At 44.6% G+C, this 22,423-nt stretch overlaps 2 protein-coding genes across 4 annotated transcripts in view; both read right to left on the reverse strand.

Moving 5' to 3' along the window:
- HOXB3 (homeobox B3) overlaps positions 1-22,423 on the reverse strand; it is an 84,727-nt gene that overhangs the window by 30,170 nt on the left and 32,134 nt on the right. Inside the window, exons 1-2 of one of the 3 annotated variants that reach the window (XM_064733813.1) lie at positions 7,418-7,535; positions 2,583-2,853 (exon numbers count right to left, since the gene is read on the reverse strand). The exons of 1 other annotated variant lie outside the window; for it this stretch is intronic. The gene's annotated coding sequence lies outside the window, so the exon portion shown is untranslated. Of the gene's footprint in view, positions 1-2,582; positions 2,854-7,417; positions 7,536-22,423 lie in introns of those variants that run through there. One more of the 3 variants, XM_064733811.1, reaches the window with a different exon arrangement.
- On the reverse strand, positions 8,693-12,747 carry HOXB4 (homeobox B4). Its single transcript, XM_064733390.1, has 4 exons — positions 12,634-12,747; positions 12,036-12,405; positions 9,775-10,045; positions 8,693-8,750 (listed from the first exon to the last, which is right to left on the reverse strand). The coding sequence occupies exons 1-4, from the start codon at positions 12,745-12,747 to the stop codon at positions 8,693-8,695; spliced, it is 813 nt and encodes a 270-aa protein (XP_064589460.1).

Below are 22,423 nucleotides of genomic sequence, written 5' to 3' on the forward strand. Positions count from 1 at the left end.
TTGGGACAATTTTGGGCATTTTTGGCCCAGTTTGGGGGTGTTTGGGTGGATTCTGGGTCGAATCTGGGGGTGTTTGAGTGGATTTGTGCTTTAATTTGGGGATTTTGGGGGGGATTTTTTGGCCCAGTTTGGGGGTGTTTGGGTGGATTCTGGGTCGAATCTGGGGGTGTTTGAGTGGATTTTTGCTCTAATTTGGGGATTTTGGGGGGATTTTTTGATCCAGTATGGGGATTTTGGGTCCAATTTGGGGATCTTTGGGGTGGATTTTTCATCCAGTTTGGGGATTTTTAGCCCAATTTCGGGATCTTTGGGTGAATTTTTGGTCCAATTTGGGGATCAATGGGGGATTTTGGACCCAATTTAAGGATCTTTGCTCCAATTTGGGGGTCTTCGATGGGATTATTTTGTCTCATTTGGGCAACTTTGAGGGATTTTTTGCTCCAGTTTTGGGGGTATTTGGGTGTTTTTGCTCCAGTTTTGGGCCGGTCTATGCGGGGATTATTTTGCCTCATTTTAAGATCTTTGAGGGGATTTGTTTTTGTCCAGTTTTGGGATTTTCGAGGGGATTCTTTTGCTCCAATTTTCCCATCTTTGGGTGGATTTTTTTTCCTCCAGTTCGGGGATTTTTGGGTGATTTTTTATTTTTTTTTTTGCCCATTTTTTGGGCAGGGATAACAAAGAGCTCCGGGGGGATTTGGGGTGACCGGGGGGGTCCCGGGGAGGAGGAGGAGGAGGAAGAGGAGGAGGAAGAGGAGGAGGAGGAGGGGGAGCACAGGGACTCTGCAAACAAAGGAATTTCTGAAATCAGATCAGACCAGGCCAGGCCGCAGCTCCTCTGCTCCTCTGGCTTTACATTTGTAATTTTTCCCCCCAAAAAATTAAAATTTATGCGGCCAACCCCACTCCCATCCCCCAAAACCCCCCTCTCTCCCGACACAAAACAAGGCGCAAAAAAATCCCATTTTTACACAACAAAACCACGCGAGAAACCCCGTTAGGCCCGGAACGATCAAACCGCGAGAAAACAGAAATAAATCAAATTTTAGGATTTTTTCGCCCCCGTTTTTCGCTCCCTCCCCGCTGACCGCCCAGGCCCGGCTTTGCTGGGCTGGGGGCTGAGCTCGGGGTCCGGCCTGGGGCAGGTCAAGGGGTCCGGGGTCACTCCCGGGCTGTAAAAGCCGCGCTAATGGGCCAGAAAAGTGAACTCTGCGTGACCCCGGCCCGGCCGCGCGGCCCCGGCTCCGATTTCCTCATTTCCCACAGAAATCCGCGGGCACGGCCAAAACCCGGCGGGAAACGGCCCCGGCACGGCCTGAACCGGCTGGAAACGGGCTGGAAACGGGCTAGAAACGGGCTAAAAACGGGGTTAAAACGGGCTGAAAACGGGCTCAAAACGGGGGTGTTCCTGGGATGGTTTAAACCCGCAATATTCAGAGTTTATGGGACAGTTTAAACCCGGAATATTCAGAGTTTTTGGGACACTTTAAACCCGGAATATTCAGAGTTTATGGGACAGTTTAAACCCGGAATATTCAGAGTTCTTGGGACGGTTTAAATTGGGAATGCTCAGAGTTTATGGGACAGTTGAAACCCGGAATATTCAGAGTTTTTGGGACGGTTTAAATTGGGAATGCTCAGAGTTTATGGGACAGTTTAAACCGGGAATATTCAGAGTTCCTGGGACAGTTTAAACCGGGAATATTCAGAGTTTATGGGACGATTTTAACCAGGAATGCTCCCAGTTCCCGGGACAGTTTAAATTGGGAATATCGAATTTCCTGGGACAGTTTAAACCGGGAATATTCACAGTTTCTGGGACAGTTAAAATTGGGAATATTCCCACTTCCTGGGACAGTTTAAGCTGGGAATGTTCCCAGTTCCTCGAAGAGTTTAACCCGGGAATATTCCCAGTTCCTGGGGCAATTTAAACTGGGAATATTCCAAGTTTATGGAACAGTTAAACCCGGGAATATTCACATTTCCTGGGACAGTTTAAGCCCAGAATGGTCCCAGTTCCCGGGACAGTTTAAACTGGGAAAGTTCTCAGTTTCTGGGACAATTTAACCCGGGAATATTCACATTTCCCGGGACAGTTTAAACTGGGATATTCCCAGTTCCTGGGACAGTTTAATCCAGGAATATTCACGTTTCCCGGGACATTTTGAACCAGGAATAATCGCATTTCCCGGGACAGTTTAACCCGGGAATAATCGCCTTTCCCGGGACACTCAGAGGCCGCTGCACCAAACCCTCCCCAAACCGTCCCGCCAGAGATTTAACTGCAGAAAAAACGGGGAAAAACCGATTTTTGAGCATAAACCCCAAATCTCCACCCGGAGCTCCCGCAGCAAACCCCAACCACGCCCAGCCCCAAACCGAGACGGAATTTAAACAAAAACCCCCAAACCCCTCCAAGACCCGCCCCAAAAACGGAGGGAAAAGGGAAAATCCCACACGAGCGCTCGCGGGGAGCTTCTCCTTCCACCTCCACCGGCTGAAAACTCCTTTTTTTTCTCTGATTTCCCCCAGATTTGGGTCAGAGCCCGGTCCCAAAGCCCCAAAGCCGAGAGCGGCTCCGTTACCTGCTGCGCTCCCAAATCCTTCCTGCATCGCCCTCATGCTCGGGGTGGCTCCTTCCGAACCCACAGGGGAAGGGGGGGCTGCAGCAAATTTGGCTTTTCTCCCCCAAAAAAAGAGAATCTTTCACCTCTGGGGCGCGGGTTTTATTACCGGCAATATTTCTGTTATTATTGTTATTATTAATATTATTAATTCTAATTCTCATTGGTGGCCCCGAAGGTTTCTTGGAGGAGTCCGGGGGATTTTTGCCGCCAGACGGTCTGCGGAGATTTGCTGTTGAATAACAATGGGAAAAGGGATAAGTATTTAAAGAAAAGAAGTGATTAATGATTTTCTGTATAATTCTCGCATTTTTCTTGCCTTCTGTCCGCTCCTAATGGCTGTGAACTTTCGGGTCCTATAGAAATCTCCTTTTCTCCCCCTTCCATCCCATTCACGCTCCCCAGCTTTGATTTGCCCCCACAGACCCCGCATTCCTGCCAGCATATGCTGCTCTTTTTTCATTTTTTTCCCCTTTTTTTTTGGGTTTAAAACACCCATTTTTGGCCGTTCTCAGGAGCCCCCTCTCGAAACTCGCACCCTCTTCCCAAGCAGATCAAAGGGAGGAGCAGCGGAATAAAAATGCAGCAGCGGCCAAACAAACCGCCCCAAACCTGGCGGAACTCGGATAAAATACAGCCCTTGCCAGGAAAATAAATAAAGAAAATAAAGAAACGTGCGAGTTGCGCTGTCGCCACCTCTTAAACCGCGAGAATTAAACCAAAACCCGGCCATAAATCCGATTTTTTTTTTGTATTTTTTTTTACATCACACCCAGCAGAGCCCGCACCATGTGACCGCAGCGATATTATTTATTTTAAAGCATTAAAAAGAGAAAAATTTAATAATAAAATCACCCGGGAGGGTTTTGTGTGAACGGGGGGCGGAGGAATTTTGGGGAGAAACGAGTGAGATCCTGCAGCCGGGAGAGATTTGAAATATCCCAGCCCTGCTTTGTCTCGGGACAAACTGGGGCCGGAATTTGGGTCCTGATTGGGCTTTTGGGAGGATTCCGTGAATATTGAACAAACCTTTAAAAAATTATTATTATTACTATTATTACTATTATTACTATTATTACTATTATTACTATTATTGCTATTATTACTATTATTACTATAATTATTTATATTATTTTTATTATCATTACTTTTATTATTTTATTTTTATTTTATTTTATTTTTACTTTTAAAATTTTATTCTATTTATATTTATAATTTCACTTTATTTATATATAGACATTTATATATCCATTTATAGCTACGTTTTCTATTTATAGCCCTCTCTATTTATATTTACACTTTATATTTATACCTCTACTTATCGCTGCACTTACACCCACCCTTACAGATATATTTATACTTAAATCTATATCTAACACGTTTTTATTCCTATTACCATCATTATTTCAGCCCTTTCCCTGAGCTGCCTCCACCCCCTTGGAGGACAATAAATTTATTTTTTTTTTTCTCCGCGCTGTTTTTTTTTTTTTTTTTTTTTTTTTTTTTTCCCTCTCGATCCTTTCGTACCCGAAAAAAAAGAAAATGAAAATTAATACAAGAGCTGCGGCTGACAAAAGGAGCCATTTGTCTTCTTGATTATCTATTTGCTTGTCAGGCCCTGAGCTATGGCAGGAGCGGCTCCTTTTGTGCACCCCAAACCCACCCAGAACCCCCCGAACATCTGGGCCCAAATTGGACTCATTAATGCATTAACTACCCCGGAGAAGGAGGGATTTCAAACAACAAAAAAAAAATTAAAAAAAAATAGAAATAAATAAAAGCCAAAAGATCTCGGGAGAAATCGGAGGCAGCAAAGCGTTAATGAGCGGCCGCGTTCGGGCTGGGGCGCGGAAAAAGAGAATTAATCTGCGCTTTGAACAAATAAATCATCATATCTGGGGCTTAGCGCTACTTAGAGCTGCTCAAACATCTTTTGTTTTCATTAGGGGGCTGCGCCGCTGACAACAAAAAAAACGCGAAAAAAAATCGGCAAAATTACAAACAAACCGATTGTTCGCGGCTCGAGATAAATATATTTATTTTTCCACCCCATAAATAACCCCAGCCCGGCCTCGCCCCCCGCAAGAACCACGCAGGGGCAGGTTTGGGATCAGAATTTATTTCTGAGCTGCGGTTTTGGGGGGTTTTTGGGGATTTCCGGGTAAATCCGGACACCCCCGAGGACAAAGGGGACAGAGGGGTCGGGGCCGCCCCTCCCCAGGCCCGAAATTCACATTTTCAGCCCCAAAGCGGGGCAGGGAGGAGCTTTGGGGCGCTCCCAGTTCATCCCAGTTCATCCCAGTTCATCCCAGTTCCCTCCCCACCCCCCTCACTCACAATGAACCTGCTGGGGTTCAAAAAAACCCCAAAAAATCCAAAAAAAGGGTTTGATCCCACTCCATTCTCTTCATTTCTTTGTCCAACACCTCCTTGACCCAACTCTCATTTTTAAATTTTTTTTTTCTTGCTGATATCACAAAGTTCTCAACTCCCCGGAGAGATTTTGGGGGGTTTTGTTGAGTTTTTGGGGGTTTTTGGTTTTTTTGTGTCTCCAGTTTCGTCTCTTTGGGACAACGGGGCAGAAACTTCGGGGTTGGGAAGAAAGAGAGGAGGGGGGAGAAAATTGATAAAGAAAATGGAAAAAAGGGAGAAAAAGGAAAATAAAGAAAGAAAAACAAAGAAAAACAAAGCGAAAATGAAGGGGGAAATGGGAAAAATATGGAGGAAGGAAAGGAATTTAAAAAAGGGGAAAAAAGGGGAAGGAGAAGAGGGGAAGAAGGAGGGGGGAAGAAAATTGATAAAGAAAACTTTTTAAAAGGGGAAAAAGGAAAAAAACAACCCAAAGAAAAACAAAGGGGAAAAAGAAAAAAATAAAGGGAAAAATGGACAAAAATATTTTCATGAAGACGGGGAAAAGGGGGGAAAAGAGAGAAAGAAAAGAAAATAAACCATGAAAAGAAGAGAATAAAAGGGGGCGAAAAAGAAGATAAAATGAAAAAAAAAAATATTTCAAGGGGGAAAAAGGAGGGCAAAAAAAAAAAAGGAAAATGAGGGGAAAAAAAAGGAAAAAAAAGGAGAAAAAAAAGGAAAAAAAGGAGAAAAAAAAGGAAAAAAAGGAGAAAAAAAAGGCCAAAAAGGGGGTGGTGTAGAAAATGCAGTTGTGGGGAAGGAGCCGAGGCTCATTTATTAAAGCGGGCGCTGCTGTCGGGGTAATAGCAGACATAAGGTCCATCCTTTGTACGGGAGAGTAAACATGACAAATGGGGCCGAGCTCGGCGTGATTAAAGATGAAACAAGGATCCATCTCAGGCAAATCCCCAAAAAAAAATCCTGCTCCAGCCTCCCCTTCCCCGGCAGCCCCGGCTTTGTGCTCAGCTGAGCCGGCCCCGCGCTTCGAATCGGGGTAAAAATGGGCAAAATTCAAATTATTGGTGGGAATAACCAACACCCGCCTGTCCCTGTGGGTCAAATTGGCATAAAAATGATAAAACTCAAATTATTGGTGGGAATAGCCAACACCCGCCTGTCCACACAGTTAATTCATGTTAAAATTATCAAAATTCAAATTATTGGTGGGAATAACCAACACTGCCTGTCCACAAAGTTAATTCATGTTAAAATGATCAAATTTCAAATTATTGGTGGGAATAACCAACACCGCCTGTCCCTGTGGTCAAATTGCATAAAAATGATAAACTTCAAATTATTGGTGGGAATAACCAACACCCGCCTGTCCACACAGTTACATTCATGTTAAAATGATCAAATTTCAAATTATTGGTGGGAATAACCAACACCCACCTGTCCACACAGTTAAATTCATGATTATTGGTGGGAATAACCAACACCCACCTGTCCACACAGTTACATTCATGTTAAAATGATCAAAATTCAAATTATTGGTGGGAATAACCAACACCCGCCTGTCCCTGTGGGTCAAATTGGCATAAAAATGATAAAACTCAAATTATTGGTGGGAATAACCAACACCCGCCTGTCCACACAGTTACATTCATGTTAAAATGATCAAATTTCAAATTATTGGTGGGAATAACCAACACCCGCCTGTCCACACAGTTAAATTCATGTTAAAATGTTCAAATTTCAAATTATTGGTGGGAATAACCAACACCCACAACTCCCCGTGGGTCAAATGGAGTAAAAATGAGCAAAATTCAAATTATTGGTGGGAATAACCAACACCCGCCTGTCCCTGTGGTTAAAATAAAAAAAATTATCAAAACTCAAATTATTGCTGGGAATAACCAACACTCGCCTGTCCCTATGGGTCAAATCGGTATAAAAATGATAAAACTCAAATTATTGCTGGGAATAACGAGCACCTGCCACTCCCCGTGGTTCAAATGGCACAAAAAGGATCAAAACTCAAATTATTGTGTGGAATAACCAGCACCCAGCACTCCCAGTGGGTCAAATGGCATAAACATTATCAAAATTCAAATTATTGGTGGGAATAACCAGCACCCGACCTTCCCCAGGGGTCAACTCAGTGTTAAAAATGATAAAACTCAAATTATTGGTAGGAATAACCACCACCCGCCTGTCCCCGTGGTTAAAATCGGTGTCAAAATGATCAAAATTCAAATTATTGGTGGGAATAACCAGCACCCGCCTGTCCCCATGGTTGAAATAAAAATTAAAATTAAAATTATTGGCCATAAATAATGAGCACCCTGTCGGTCCCTGCTGTTCAGATCAGTGTAAAAAATGACAAAAATTAAAATGATCGCGTTTCCCGCTCTGCACTCGCTCGAGTTCACACCCCAAGCACGCACACGCATCCATGGGGGCGGTTATGGGGCAGCGGCCCTTCTGTGGGATCGGGTTTGGGATCCTCCTGGTGGGATCGGCCTTTGGGATCCTCCTGGTGGGATCGGCCTTTGGGATCCTCCTGTGTGTGGGATCAGGTTTGGGATCCTCCTGGTGGGATCGGCCTTTGGGATCCTCCTCCGTGTGGGATCTGGGTGTGGGATTTGAGTTTGGGATTCTCCCTGTAGGATCTGGCTTTTGGATCCTCCTTGCGGGATCAAGTTTGGGATCCTTCTTGAGGGATTTGACTTTGGGATCCTCCTGGTGGGATCGGCCTTTGGGATCCTCCTCCGTGTGGGATCTGGGTTTGGGATCCTCCTCCTTGTGGGATGTAACTTTGGGATCCTTCTCCTTGTTGAGCTTGGGATCCTCCTCTTTGAGGGATCTGCCTTTGGGATCATCCTTGAGGTATTTGAGTTTGGGATCCTCCTGGTGGGATTTGAGTTTGGGATCCTCCTCCTTGTAGGATCTATGGTTGGGATCCTCCTTGAGGGATCTGCCCTTGGGATCCTCCTCCCTGTTGAGTTTTGGATCCTCCTCCTTGTGGGATCTGCCTTTGTGATCACCCTTGAGGTATTATTTGAGTTTGGGATCCTCCTCTTTGTGGGATTTGAGTCTGGGATCCTCCCTGTAGGATCTGGCTTTGGGTTCCTCCTCCTTGAGGGATGTGGCCTTGGGATCCTCCTTGTAGGATCTGTGTTTGGGATCCTCCTTGTGGGATTTGAGTTTGGGATCCTCCTTGTGGGATTTGAGTTTGGGATCCTCCTTGAGGGATCTACATTTGGGATCCTCCTCCTTGTGGGATCTGTCTTTGGGATCCTCCTTGTGGGATTTGAGTTTGGGATCCTCCTCCCTGAGGGATCTGCTTTCAGGATCCTCCTCCTTGTGGGATGTAACTTTGGGATCTTCCTCAAGGGATCTGCCTTTGGGATCCTCCTTGAGGGATGTGGCTTTGGGTTCCTCCTCCTTGTAGGGTCTGCCTTTGGGATCCTCCCTGTAGGATCTGGGGTTGGGATCCTCCCTGTAGGATCTGCCTTTGGGATCCTCTCTTTGGGATCCGCAGGGATCAGCAGGAGGAGCTGACCCGACCTCGCTGTTGGGTCATGAAGAGCAGCCTGACCTTTAACCCTGGATCAAACAATCATTAAATAATGATAAAAATTAAAACGATCACATTTCCCTTCCTGCACTCACACGAGTTCGTTCACACCCCAAACAAGCACACACATCCATGGGGGCGGTTATGGGGCGGCGGCCGGTCTGTGGGATCGGGTTTGGGATCCTCCTTGAGGGATCTGCCTTTGGGATCCTCCTCCTTGTGGGATTTGAATTTGGGATCCTTCTCCCTGTAGGATCCGCCTATGGGATCCTCCCTGTAGGATCTGTGTTGGAGATGATCCTCCTCCTTGTGGGATTTGAATTTGGGATCCTTCTCCCTGTAGGATCTGCCTTTGGGATCCTCCCTGTAGGATCTGTGTTGGAGATGATCCTCCTACTTGTGGGATTTGAGTTTGGGATCCTCCCTGTAGGATCTGTGTTGGAGATGATCCTCCTCCTTGTGGGATCTGTGATTGGGATCCTCCTCCTTGTGGGATGTAACTTTGGGATCCTCCCTGTAGGATCTGTGTTTGAGATCCTCTTCCTTGTGGGATGTAACTTTGGGATCCTCCCTGTAGGATCTGCCTTTGGGATCCTCCCTGTTTGATCTGCCGGGATCTGGAGGAGGAGTTGACCCGATCTCGGTGTTGGGTAATAAAGAGCACCCCTGCCTCTCCCCACGGTTCAAATAATAATTAAAATAACGATAAAAATTAAAATGATCACATTTCCTTTCCTGCACTCGCGCGAGCTCACACCCCAAACACGCACACGCATCCATGGGGGCGGTTATAGGGCGACAGCCGGTCCGTGGGATCGGGTTTGGGATCCTTGTTGGATCTGGCTTTGGGATCCTCCTCCTTGTGGCATCTGCATGTGGGGTCCTGCTCCTTGAGGGATGAGACCCTGGGATCCTCCTTGACGGATCTGCCTTTGGGATCCTTGTTGGATCTGGCTTTGGGATCCTCCTTGAGCGATGTGGCTTTGGGATCCTCCTCCTTGTGGGATCTGCATTTGGGATCCTCCTCCTTGTGGGATCTGCATCTGGGATCCTCCTTGTGGGATCTGTCTTTGGGCTCCTCCTCCTCCCTGTAGGATCTGGCTTTGGGCCCCTCCTTGTGGGATCTGCCTTTGGGATCCTCCTTGTGGGATTTGCGTTTGGCCTCCTCCTCCTCCTCCTCCTCCCTGTGGGATCTGCGTTTGGGATCCTCCCTGCTGGGCCTGCAAGGCGCTGGAGGAGGAAGAGGAGGAGGAGGAGGAGCCGGACCTGACCTTGGTGTTGGGCAGTTTGTGATCCTTCTTCCACTTCATGCGCCGGTTCTGGAACCAGATCTTGATCTGGCGCTCGCTGAGGCTCAGGGCGTGCGCGATCTCCAGGCGCCGGCGCCGCGTCAGGTACCGGTTGTAGTGGAACTCCTTCTCCAGCTCCAGCACCTGCTGCCGCGTGTAGGCCGTGCGCGAGCGCTTCGCCTCCCCGCCGCACAAACCGGGGCTCACTGCCGGGGGCCACGAGGGGAAAAAAAGGGGGAAAAAGGTGTGAGAATAGTAAAAAAAAAATAAAAAAAATTTAAAAAAAATGGGGGCGGATACGCCAAAGTGTTAAAAAATGGGGCGATGTGAAAATAGAGAAAATGGGGGGGGGATGTATTGAAATACAAAAAAAAAGGGGGGGAAAGATGTGAAAATATTAAAAAATAAAAGTGGAAATATGGGAAAATATAAAAAAAATAACCAGGAAGGAAATATGTGGAAATACAAAAAATGGAGGGGGGAGGTGGAATATGTGGAAATACCAAAAAATGGGGGAGGAATATGAAAATATAGAAAAGTATATGTATATGTATATATGTAAAAGTATATATGAAAATAGAAAAGTGGGAGGAAGATGGAGAAGTATTTAAAAACGGGGGGGGGGAATATGTGGAAATATAGAAAAATGGGGAGAGATGCGAAAATACCAACAAATGCGGGGGAAATATGTGAAAATATAGAAGAATTGGGGGGGGGGAGTGAAAATACAGGAAAATGGGGGACAAAGATGTGCAAATACCAAAAAAAGGGGGGAAATATGTGAAAATATAGAAAAATGGAGGGGATGTGAAAATATAGAAAAATGGGGGGAAATGTGGAAATACCAAAAAAATGGGGGGAGAAATATGTGAAAATATTAGAAAAATGGAGGGGAATATGTTGAAATATTAAAAAGGGGGAAATATAAAAAAAGTAGGGGGAAAAAAGTGAAAATACACAAATAAAAGGGGAAACATTTGGAAATACAAAAGAATTGGGGGGGGTAATGTGAAAACATGAGGAGAAGAAAAGGGAGAACATGTTAAAACGCACAAAAAAGGGGAGGGGGAAAGATGGGAAAGCATGAAAAAAAAAAGAGAGAAAATGTGAAAACACACAAAAGAAAGGGGAAAAAAGATGTGAAAACACGCACAAAAAAGGGAAAAAACCGAGGGGAAAATATAACAAGAAAGAAAAAAAAAAAAGAAGGGAAAACACACAGAGAAAAGGGGGAAATATAAGGGGAAAATAAATAAAAAAGGAGGAAAAATAAGAAAAGCAGAATTACCGAGCTGTTCCTTTAAAGGGGTCTTTCCCCCTCAAAAAAAAATCCCAAAAAAAAAAAAAAAAGCGCGTCACAGATTCTTTGTAAGGGGGGATTTGGTTTAAAAAACACATAAATAAAAAGGGAATGGTTCTAAAAATGCCCCCAGAGCCGAGGAGCGAATCTGCACCTCTTGGTGGACGCGGATTCCTGACTGGAGTTTTTCCCCAGGCCCCCCCAGTGCCCTGAGAGGGTGGAAATTGGAAATTCGCATTTGTGCGCTCGCAGCTCTGCCGGAACAGCGCGGAATTATCCCCAAAAGTTCCCCCTGCGCGCTGGGAAAGGGGCGAGTGCGGGTTGGGAAATGCCTCCCTTGAAAAAAAAAATAAATAAAAAAAGGGGAAAAAAAAAAAAGAGGGGGAAAAAAGGAGCAGGGGGAAAAGGGAGGGGAAAAAAAAAAGGAGAATAAAAAAGGGAGGGGGAAAAAAATCCTGAGGGAAAAAAAAGAAAAAAAAAGAAAAGAGGGCAGGGGAGGGGAAAACAGTAAAACTTTACTCAATCCGCCACTTAAATACAAATTACCAAAACATAAAACTTCACTTAGGAAGATTCAACAGCCATAAAAAAAAAAAAAAAAAGGGGGAGGAAAAAAAGTAAAAAAAAAAAAAAAAAAAAAAAGCAAAGTAGCCTGGAAGAAACTGGAGGAGGATGGTAACAGAGACTTCAAAGGCACATGGCCAAGCAGAGCAATAAAAATTTATGGAGGATGTAATTATAGCGCTCTGCAAAGCGGCGCTCGTAAATCTCCGCCGGGCGGGCGCTCCTTTTACAAGCGCCGCACCAGCTTTTTCCGCGGGCCCGCGAGGTGCTACTCCAACTATAAAGCGCGAAGCCCCTTTTTCCCCCTTTTTTTCCTCCCCGCACTCACTCACCCGAGCTTACGTGGACTTTTTTCATCCAGGGGTAAAGCACGGGCTCGGCGGGGCCGCGGCTGCAGCAGGCGGGGGGCGGGCTGGGGCTGCGCGGCCGCGGCTCGGCTGCGCCTCCTCCTCCTCCTCCTCCTCCTCCTCCTCCGCGGGGCTGCGCGGAGCCCGGGCACGGCGCGTAGGGCTGCTCGGAGCAGGCGGCCCGAGCCCCGGGCCCGTACATCGGCTCATGGTGGAACGGAGCCTCCCGGTGCCTCTGGTAGTACTCCGGCGAGTGGCTGGGAAGGTAATCGCTGTGGGAATATTCCTCGCAGGGTGGGAACTTGGGGTCCACGTAGTTGGAGTTGATCAGGAAGGAGCTCATGGCCATTAATTTCTTGGGGGTTTGTGCGCGCGGGAGCGCGGGGGGGAAGGAGAACAATTATATCTGTGTATGTCTATCTATCTATATATATATATATATATATATGTGTGTGTATGCCGCTCTCCCCTCTGTCTCTTTCTCCGCTTAAAATTTATTCGTGCGCCCCCCACCCACCCGCCCGCCCGCCCCCCCGCCTCCCCCTTCGGTGCTTTTCCTGTTTGGCCGAGCCCTCCTACTCACTGTCAAGTGAACAAAGTTGGCTCCATGTGACAGCGCGGGCCAATGGCGAGGGCCACGCCGAGCCCCGGATAAGGAAACCTGCCCAGCCCGGGCTCTCCCGGGGCCCCCCGGCATCCCCGGGGAGGCGCTCGGGGGGCTCCGGCTGCCCCTCGGTCACCCCCGGTCACCCCCGGTCACCCCCGGTGCCCCCCGGTCACCCCCGGTGCCCTCCGGCCCCTCCGGCCCCTCCGGCCACCCCCGGCTCCCCCCACCCCTCGGGGGTGTGTCCTGGGCCGGGGGCAGCGCGCCCCCCCCTCAGAACGCCCCCAAAAAGGGAATAATTCCAAGGAAAAGCGGAATTTTCCGGGGGTTCGGGGGCGATCGCGGCGCTGCCTCCCCCTCCCCAAGCCCCCCGCAGGCGCAGCTGGGCCGGGCCGGGGTCGCCGCCCCCCGAGCGGGGCTGTGGCAGAGATGGATGGGGCTGCGCGGGGATCGATAGGAGAGGCAGCGGCGAAATCGGGGTGCGGGGGACCCCAAAAGCCAAACCCCAAACCCCGCTCGGCGCCGCCCCCCAGCCGGACCCCGCGTCGATGAACAATCATTACAAAAATTATTGCGATTCTCACAAACCAAACCAACCCCAGCCCTGGCGCAGCTTGGCCTCGCCCTTCTGCTCATGAAGAGGCTTCGAGAGGCTCCGAGACCCCCCCGGAATCCCCCAATTCCTGCGGGCAGACCCCAAAAGGCGCCCCGGGAAAGCGGCGGCGGCGGCAGCAGCAGCGAGGAATTTTATTGATTTGTGAATCCGTGTCAGAGCACACGAATTAAAGCAAAAGCGGGCGAGCCCCGCTCTGAAATATCAGCGACAACGCCCGCGACCCCTCCCCAAATGCCCCAAATGCCCCAAATCCCCCTCGCAGCCCCGCCGTTATCTCCCAGCTCTGATAAAGTTTTATCGCGGCAGCGCCGGAGTTGAGCTGAGGTCAAACCCTCGGATTTCTAAAGCGCTTTTCTGGCCAAACCCTCGTTCCCACCCTTCTATTTTTGAATTTTTTAGGGTTTTTTTTGGGGGGGGTTTTATGGCTTCTGGGTTTGTAGTGTTTGTGTCAACTACATATTCCCCTAGATGCGAATTTGTGACCCAACTTCCTCTACACAAATTCGGATCTACAGGGTACATATAGAAGACAGTTGCGTCCTCCTCGGTCTCAGATCTTCTCCTACCGCCACAATTCTCTTCTGGGGCAAAATTTGGGGTTTTTGGGAAATCGGGGCTGCACCCCAGGAAAATTCCCCGCCCAGGGGAGAAGGCGATTCGTTAAAGCAGCGAGGCTGCGGAGCGCATAGAGAGGAAAATCGGGATTTTTCCACCTTCCCCTCCACACCTTGGGCGTTATTTTGGGGTGAAAAACTCAGTTCCTGGGGTGAAGGTGGAGGTGCGGGCGCGCAACGAGCCGCGGACCCAAAAATCCGCCTTTTAAAAGAGAAATCCCCCAAACTCCGTCCCCACCCCGCCCTGGAAGTCTCGTCACGATTTTCTGGTGGGCAGCGCAAAGATTTCATCCATTTTTCGTTGCTGGAGGTCACCCAAGGTTTGGGTTTAGCCGTGCGGGGAAATGGTAAAAAAAAAAAAGGAAAAAAAAGGAAAAAAAAGAAAAAAAAAAAAAAGAGAAAGAAACAGATGAAAAGAAATCCAGAATGTAAAGGCAGATGGGACGACAGGTTTTTTTTTAATGACAGGCAATTCTTTTTACAACCCGAGAAAAAGATCAAAGGCGTTTCATTTCCGAAAAAAGGGATATAAAGCAATAAAATATTCATACTGTCTAGGTAATGAACCTTCATTCGGAACTAATGAGGGTAGCATCATGTTGAGATTTCGTTTAAAATTACAGTTGCCCAAGAGATTCAAAGTAGAGCAGCCCCCCCTTTCTTTGCTCTTTTATTTTTTCTTTCTTTTTATTTTCCCTTCTTTCTTTTTTTCCCCTTTTTTTTCCTTTTTTTTTTTTTTTTTTTTTGTATTTCAAAAGGCAGAACATTTTCAGGTCAAGTATCTCCCGAATTAATTGCATTTAAATGCCGCAGCAGAGAGGGCACCGGGGAAAAGCTGCATTTACAATTCCTGTCAATGTACCCGGCACATTCCAAGAACTCCCGCATTTTCCATTAAAAAAAAAAAAAACAAATTAAAATTTCTGGCCAAGAATAAAACCCCCGAATTCTGGATTTTTCAGGTGCTTTCAGGTGAATAATCGCTTTTTCCTGCTAAAAGCTCCCGGCTAAACCCCGAATAACCAAGCGGCGCTTTAGGAACAAACCAAAGGCATCGAAGGAAACCCCAAAATCATTTCAGACCCTTTAAAAACCCCAAATTTCCGGCAGAAGCAGCGAAATCTTTTTTGAACCGAGCAGAATTTCCCACCTCCAAATTCACCTTTTCCTCTAAAACCTGCCGGGAAAGTGCGGAGCCAAACCAGCCCCGCGGCCACGGACGCCACAAAAATAAATCCCGTTACAGCTCCTTTTATTTTAAAATCCATTTAAACCCCCTTTTTATCTCTTTTAGATTGTATTCCTCCTTCCCGACCCCTCCAAGGCGATTTATTTATTCCATTTTCTGCCGCCCCAGCGCTAGGAATAGCCAGGCCTTATTCTCTATTTTTTAACCCCCTCCCACATCCCTTTAAAAGAAAAAAAAAAAAATCGGATTTTTTTTCCGCTCGGCGGTGACAGCGCAGGGCCGGCATTGCCAACCAGCACCCCTAGCGTCGGCCACGATTTATTTTCCCCCAAAACACCTCGGAGAAATCTCCCCCGATCCCAAATTCCCAACCCCTTCTTTCCACCTTTGGGATCCCGCGGAATTGACTCACTGAATTTTTATTTTTTGGAGGTTTTTTTTTCCCCCATTTCAGACCCAGCTCTGGGTGAACCTCGGGGATTGGCATTTTTGAGGAGGGGGTCCCCAAACCCTTCCCCAAAGGGGGGGTCCGGCCCGCCCAGGTGCGGTTCCTACCTTGGCTCAGCGCGGCTCCTTCTCCTCGGGGCGCTCCCGCCAAACTCGGGGAGCTTCGTTGGCCAAATCCCACAAAAACCCCCCAAAAATCCGCATGGCCCCCTCTCCGCTGCCCCCGAGCCGCTTTTATATCGCGATAATTCCCCCAAAACCCCAAAATTCCCTTCTGGCTTCCCCCAAACCCCCAAATTTCCCTCTGGCTGTCCCCAAACCCCAAATTTCCTTCTCGCTGCTCCCAAAACCCCAAATTTCTCTCTGGTTTCCCTCAAACCCCAAATTTCCCTCTGGCTTTCCCCAAATTTCCCTTTCGCTTCCCCCAAACCCCCAAATTTCCCTCTCGGTTCCCCCAAATTTCAGTCTGGCTGCCCTCAAAACCCCCAAATTTCCGTCTCTCTGCCCCCAAATTTCCGTCTCTCTGCCCCCAAATTTCCGTCTCTCTGCCCCCAAATTTCCCTCTTTCTCTCCCCAATTTTCCCTCTCGCTGCCCCCAAATTTCCCTCCCGCTCCCCTCCTTCCTCCTCCCCTCCGGCCCTGGCGTTTTTGGGGTTTTGGGGGTGATTTTTGGGGTTCATTTCGGGGCCGCTCCCCCGCCCCGCCGGCCCCGCATTGTCCCGGCGCTGCCGCGGAGGCCCCGGAGCGCCGCGGGCTGGGAAAGGCGCAAGTTTTGGTATTAATCTCATACTTTGGCAGTCTTTGTTAAACAGCGAGGCGTGTCCGCAGCCGCGCTGACCCGCGCTTCACCCCGAACTTTTAATTTTTTTTTTTTTTTTTTTTTTTTTTTGCGCTTCTTTTTCTCCCTTTCCACCCGCCCCGAGGTGTTTCCCCCCCCCCGGCTCCGATCTTTCCCCTCTCCGAAGATGGAGATTTATTTTGTTTAATTTGATTTTTTTTTTGATTTTTATTTTTCTTTTTAATTCTTGTGGGATTTATCTGAGGGGGGTTTAAACAGGGCAGAACTTGGAATAAATAAAAAAAAATCTCGCGGATTCTCTGAGGTGGATAAAGCAGGGAAGGCGAGGTGGGGATGAACCCACACCTGCTTCGAGACGGGAAAATTCCCATTTGAATTCCGATTTCAACCCCGCTCCAAACTCATCAGAAACCGCCCCAAAATTGGGATATTTGGGCGAATTGAATATTTTGGCACGCGAGGAGCTGCGGGCAGGGTCGGGCTCCGCGTCCCTGCGGGAATTCCCTTTTCAGCCCCGCTTTTACCACCAGCTCCGACACGGCCATAAAGGGCGATTGGGGACGTAAATCGCGATTAAAAAGCGTATTCAATCGATTGCCGGGCGGAAAAAAACCCCGAGAATGGGGGCAAAACCCCCAGAAACGGGTTTATTCTCTCAGCAAAACCCTGACCCCGCGCTCAGCCCGAGAGATAAATTAGAAATATCCTGGAAAACGATCCCTTTAATTTCCTCTGCCCTCCCCTAAATCGAGATTTAAACACGGCGGGGGCAGAGCTCGGGAGGCGCCGCCAACAAACGCGCAGAAATTCCAATTTTTGGGGCGATTTTGTTGCTACCTGCTCGTTTTCATCGGCCGGGAACAAATGGGATTTATTGGCCGTTACCTGCTCGGGAGTGCGGGGCGCAGATAAGCGCGGTAATCACCGCGCTCGGGAGATGGATCCGCGGCAAATTCACGGCAATTAATTCAATTTCCCCTTATCAGGCGAAACAAAAACGTTTTCTCCCGGATTTTTTTTTTTTTTTTTTTCACCTCCGAGCCCCGCGCGGGGAAAGCAAATGGATTTTCCAGAGCGCCTTTCCCAGGGCTCTAATATTCGCCCTTCTTTCTGTCCCGAGGGGAAAAATGAGCCTCGTTAGGGGGGGATTTAATCCCTGAAAATGTTGGAAAGCTGGCAGGGAGGAGGAAAAAAAAGGAATAAAATAAAATGAAAAAATAAATAAAATTTAATGAGTGTAAATATAAAAATATATATAAAATAAATGCATAAAAAATAAATATAAAATAAATGCAGAATAAGTATAAACAACTATAAAATATAAATACAAACGTAAAATGAATATAATATAAAATCTCAAATGAATATAATATAAAATATAAACAGAAAAAGACAGATAAAAATAAATATAAAAATAGAAATAAATACAATAAAAAAATAAATATACTTTTTAAAAGCCAGGCAGGAGAGAAAATTCACAGGGATTTAAAAAAAAAAAATTATATATATATCTATTTTTAATTCCACTTTTTTCCAGGAGGGTTCGCCTCGCTCCGAGTGTTTGCTTAAGGAGCGGTGGAAAAGATCTTCCCCCGGTCCCAGTGCAAATAATATTTAAGAGTTTGGAGGGTTTCGAAGTCTGGCAGCGCAGAAATAACTTTGGGACGCCAAGGGAAATATTTATTATATCAGTTCATTAAACTGCTGCAGCGGGCGGAGCGGAGCCGCGCTTCCAGCCAGGAATAAAAAGCATTTCAGCCCAATTCCGGCTGCAAAATAAGATAATAATAATAAAAAAAAAAAATTAAATAAAATCAAACCGGGCTCCTTCGCGGCCCGAGCCAAGCGGGCACTTCAAACCAGCGCCCTCCAATCTCTCCATAAATTGAATTTTCCAGCCCTCAGCCCTCGGTGCCGCCCATAAATCACCGCAGGTTTCCCACGCTGAGGTGGGAAGGGGAAGAAACCGCGCAGGATTTTTTTTTACAGTTCCATTTTTTCACAATTCCATTTCTTTCCAATTCCATTTTTTTCCCAATTCCGTGGTTTGAGATCCCTCCCGGGCACCGGGAGCGTTTCCGAGCCGCGATGTCCGAGCGGATTCGCTCCCACCCTGGCAGATTTTCCTTCCTCTTTTTTTTCCCCTCGGATAATTTAAACCCTCTCCAAACAAAATTGACGCCGGAATGAAAATTATTTTTTAACTGCTCGCGTTAATATCCTAGAGGGACCTGGGCGTAATTGGATTTAATAAATGCATTTCCCTGAGATTCCGCTCGTTCCAGCCCAAACGGCGTTTCGGGGCTTATCTCAAAAATTGCCTTCATTTCCTCGCGGGAGAGACCTGAACCAAGCTGGGGTTTAAAATGTTGAATTATTTTATTTTTCATTATTTTTAATATTTTTTTCAAGTTGTATTTGTATTTATTTTTTAATGATTTTTATTTTGAGTTATTGGTTTCATTTTTATTTTTAATTCTTTTCCTTTGTATTTTATTTATCCTTTATTCCTTATCCTTTATCCTTTATCCTTTATCTTTTATCCTTTATTATTTTATTTTTATTTTTATTTTTAATTTTTTAATTTTTATTTATTTTTGGTTTTGTTTTTATTTTTATTTTTATTTTTGTTTTTATTTTATTTCTGTTTCTATTTTTATTTCTGTTTCTATTTTTATTTCTGTTTCTATTTCTATTTCTATTTCTATCTCTATCTCTATTTCTATTTCAATTTCTATTTTATTTTTATTTCTATTTCTATTTCTATTTCTATTTCTATTTCTATTTCTATTTCTATTTCTATTTCTATTTCTATTTCTATTTCTATTTCTATTTTATTTTTATTTCTATTTTAATTTCTATTTCTATTTCTATTTCTATTTCTATTTCTATTTCTATTTCTATTTCTATTTCTATTTCTATTTCTATTTCTATTTCATTCTATTTCTATTTCTATTTCTATTTCCATTTCCATTTCCATTTCCATTTCTATTTCTATTTCTAGTTATCATTTTTAATCCTTATTTTCAAATATTACACTTATTTTCACGTTTATTCCCGTTTAAAATTCCATTTACATTTTAAATTTTTTTTTTTTTTTTCCATTTCATCCCTATATTTCACCCCTCTCCACTCAACTTTCACCTCCAATTTTCCCCATTATCCCCCCAAACCGGGCATCAATTCCCGTTTTCCCCCTCCCTCCGTTCCCAGCCCGGGCCCGGCCGGAGCTCGGTGAACTTTTGACCCCCGGCCCGGTGACCCCGCGGCCCCGTCTGGGCCCGCCCCGCGGCCGGCGGGGCCGGGAACGGCGGAACGGCCCCGAAAATGCCGAATGATGCTCGATAATGGTGAACGGCGAAATACGGCCCGAAAATGGGAAATACGGCTCCAGAAATGCGAAATAATGCTTAATAATGCTAAATAATGCTAAAAGGCAAAATATGCCCCAAAAATGCAAAATAATGCTTAATAATGGTAAACGGCGAAATATGCCCCAAAAATGCTTAATAATGCTTAATAATGCTAAATAACGCTAAAAGGCAAAATATGCTAAATAATGCTTAATAATGCTTAATAATGCTAATAATCGGCGAAAATGCGAAATAGGCCCAAAAATGCGAAATAATGCTGAATAACGCTCATAGTGCTCAACAATGCTAAACGGCAAAATATGGCCCAAAAATGCTAAATAATGCTTAATAATGGTAAACGGCGAAATATGGCCCAAAAATGCTAAATAATGCTGGATAATGCTAAATAATGCTGAATAACGCTCGATAGTGCAAATACTGCCCAAAATGCTAAATAATGCTAAATAACCTCCATAATGCTAACATGCTACAAATGCCCAAAATGCTAAATAATGCTATAATGTACCAAAATGCTAAATAACACTCCATAATTCTAAAAAACGCTCCATAATTCTAAATAACGCTCCATAATGCTTGATAACGCTCCATAATGCTCAATAACTCTCAATAGTGCTAAATAACGCTCGATAGTACTCAAAATTGCTAAATAACGCTCCATAATACTCAATAACGCTCCATAATACTCAACAATGCTAAATGATGCTTGATAATGCTAAATAACGCTCCATAATTCTAAATAACACTCATATGCTCAAAATGTATAACGCTCATAATGCTCAATAGTAATGCTCAAATGCTAATAACGCTCCATAATGCTAAATAATGCTCCATAATGCTCAATAATGCTAAATAATGCTAAATAATGCTCCATAATGCTAAATAACGCTCCATAATTCTAAATAACGCTCCATAATTCTAAATAACGCTCCATAATCTTGCTAATCTCATAATCTTCATAATGCTCAATACTGCTAAATAAGCTCGATAGTGCTCAAATAGTACAAAAGTTCGCTAAATACCACTCTAATGGCTCATAATGCTAAATAAAGCTAAAAATAACCCTCCATAATTCTAAATAACACTCCATAATTTTTGATAATGCTCCATAATGCTAAATAACGCTCCATAATTCTAAATAACACTCCATAATTCTTGATAATGCTCCATAATGCTCAAATAATGCTCAATACTGCTAAATAATGCTCAACAGTGCTCCATAATGCTAAATAACGCTCCATAATGCTCAATAATGCTAAATAACCCTCCATAATTCTAAATAACGCTCCATAATTTTGATAAGCTCCATAGTAATTTTATAATGGCTCATAATGCTCAAAATGCTAAATAACGCTAAATAATGCTTCATAATTCTAAATAACCCTTCCATCATATTCTTGATAATGCTCCATAATGGTAATAACCTCCATAAATGCTCAATAATGCTCAACAATGCTAAATATTGCTCCATAATGCTCGATAATGCTAAATAACGCTGCAAAATGCTAAATAATGCTCAATAATGCTCAATAATGCTCAACAATGCTAATTAACACTCCTTGCTTGGCCATTTCCCCTCCCCAGCCGAGAAGCACAAAAATCAGAGTTTGAACTGCCCAGAGCTGGGGTAGCGCTCGGGGTTACTTTATTTTTTACCCATCCCTTCTGCTTTTTTATCTGAAATATCAGATATTGCTGATTTCCCTTTGGATTCTTATCTGAAATATCAGATAATTCTGATTTCCCTTCCTCCTTCTTTTTATCTGAAAATATCAGGTATTGCTGATTTCCTTTGGATTTTTATTGGATTCAGATATTCTGATTTCCCTTTGGATTTTTATCTGAATTATCAGATAATTCTGATTTCCTTCCTCTTTCTACTGAAATATCAGATATTGCTGATTTCCCTTTGGATTCTTATCTGAAATATCAGATAATTCTGATTTCCCTTCCTCTTTTCTTAACCTGAAATGTCAGATATTGCTGATTTCCCTTTGGATTTTTATCTGAAATATCAGATATTGCTGATTTCCCTTTGGATTTTTATCTGGATATCAGATAATTCTGATTTCCCTTTGGCTTTTTATCTGAAGTATCAGAGAGCTGTGATTCCCCTCCCTCTTTCTATCTGAAATATATGATATTTCTAATTTCCCTTCCGCTTTTTAAATCTGATAGTTCTGATTTCCCTTTGGCTTTTTTATCTGAAATATCAGAAAGGGACAAAAACCCAAAAAATTCGCCTGAACATTTCCTAGCGTTATTTCACTTTTATTGGCGAGTAATAAAGGACAAATAACGCTACGGCCCTGATGGTTTGACTTCTGTTATTCAAGGGATTTTTACTTTTATTCAGTGAATTCGCCTCTTTCTGATATTATGGCTTTTTTTATTCGGGGAATTTTTAATTTTATTTCTCACTGAACTCTCCTCGCCCTGATATTTTGACTTTTCTTATTTATGTTGCTGCTATTGCCATGAACAATAATATTTTTCTGATAGTTTTACTTTAATTGTTTATATTACTTCTATTACCATAAATACTAATATTTTCCTGATATTTTGATTTTATTATTCAGTGAATTCACCTCGTCCTGGTATTTTTACTTTTCTTAGGTATATTACTTTTAGTACAATAAGCAACAATATTTCACTGATATTTTCATTTTATTATCCAGCCAATTCGCCTGATATTTGCCATTTTATCATTTATATTGCTTTAATTTTGGGGTA

The sequence above is a fragment of the Zonotrichia leucophrys genome, chromosome 27, assembly GCF_028769735.1.
Source record: "Zonotrichia leucophrys gambelii isolate GWCS_2022_RI chromosome 27, RI_Zleu_2.0, whole genome shotgun sequence".
Lineage (NCBI taxonomy): Eukaryota > Metazoa > Chordata > Aves > Passeriformes > Passerellidae > Zonotrichia > Zonotrichia leucophrys.

Bases quoted from the DNA above. Each gene is read 5' to 3' on its own strand.
- HOXB4 (XM_064733390.1), bottom strand. From the start codon at position 12,747: ATGCCGGGGGGCCCCGGGAGAGCCCGGGCTGGGCAGGTTTCCTTATCC. The intron at 12,406-12,633 runs GTGAGTAGGAGG...CAAACCCCCAAG, and splicing joins CCAACTTTGTTCACTTGACA to AAATTAATGGCCATGAGCTC. The intron at 8,751-9,774 runs GCAGGCCCAGCA...AGGATCCCAAAG, and splicing joins TCTTCCTCCTCCAGCGCCTT to GCAGATCCCTCAAGGAGGAT.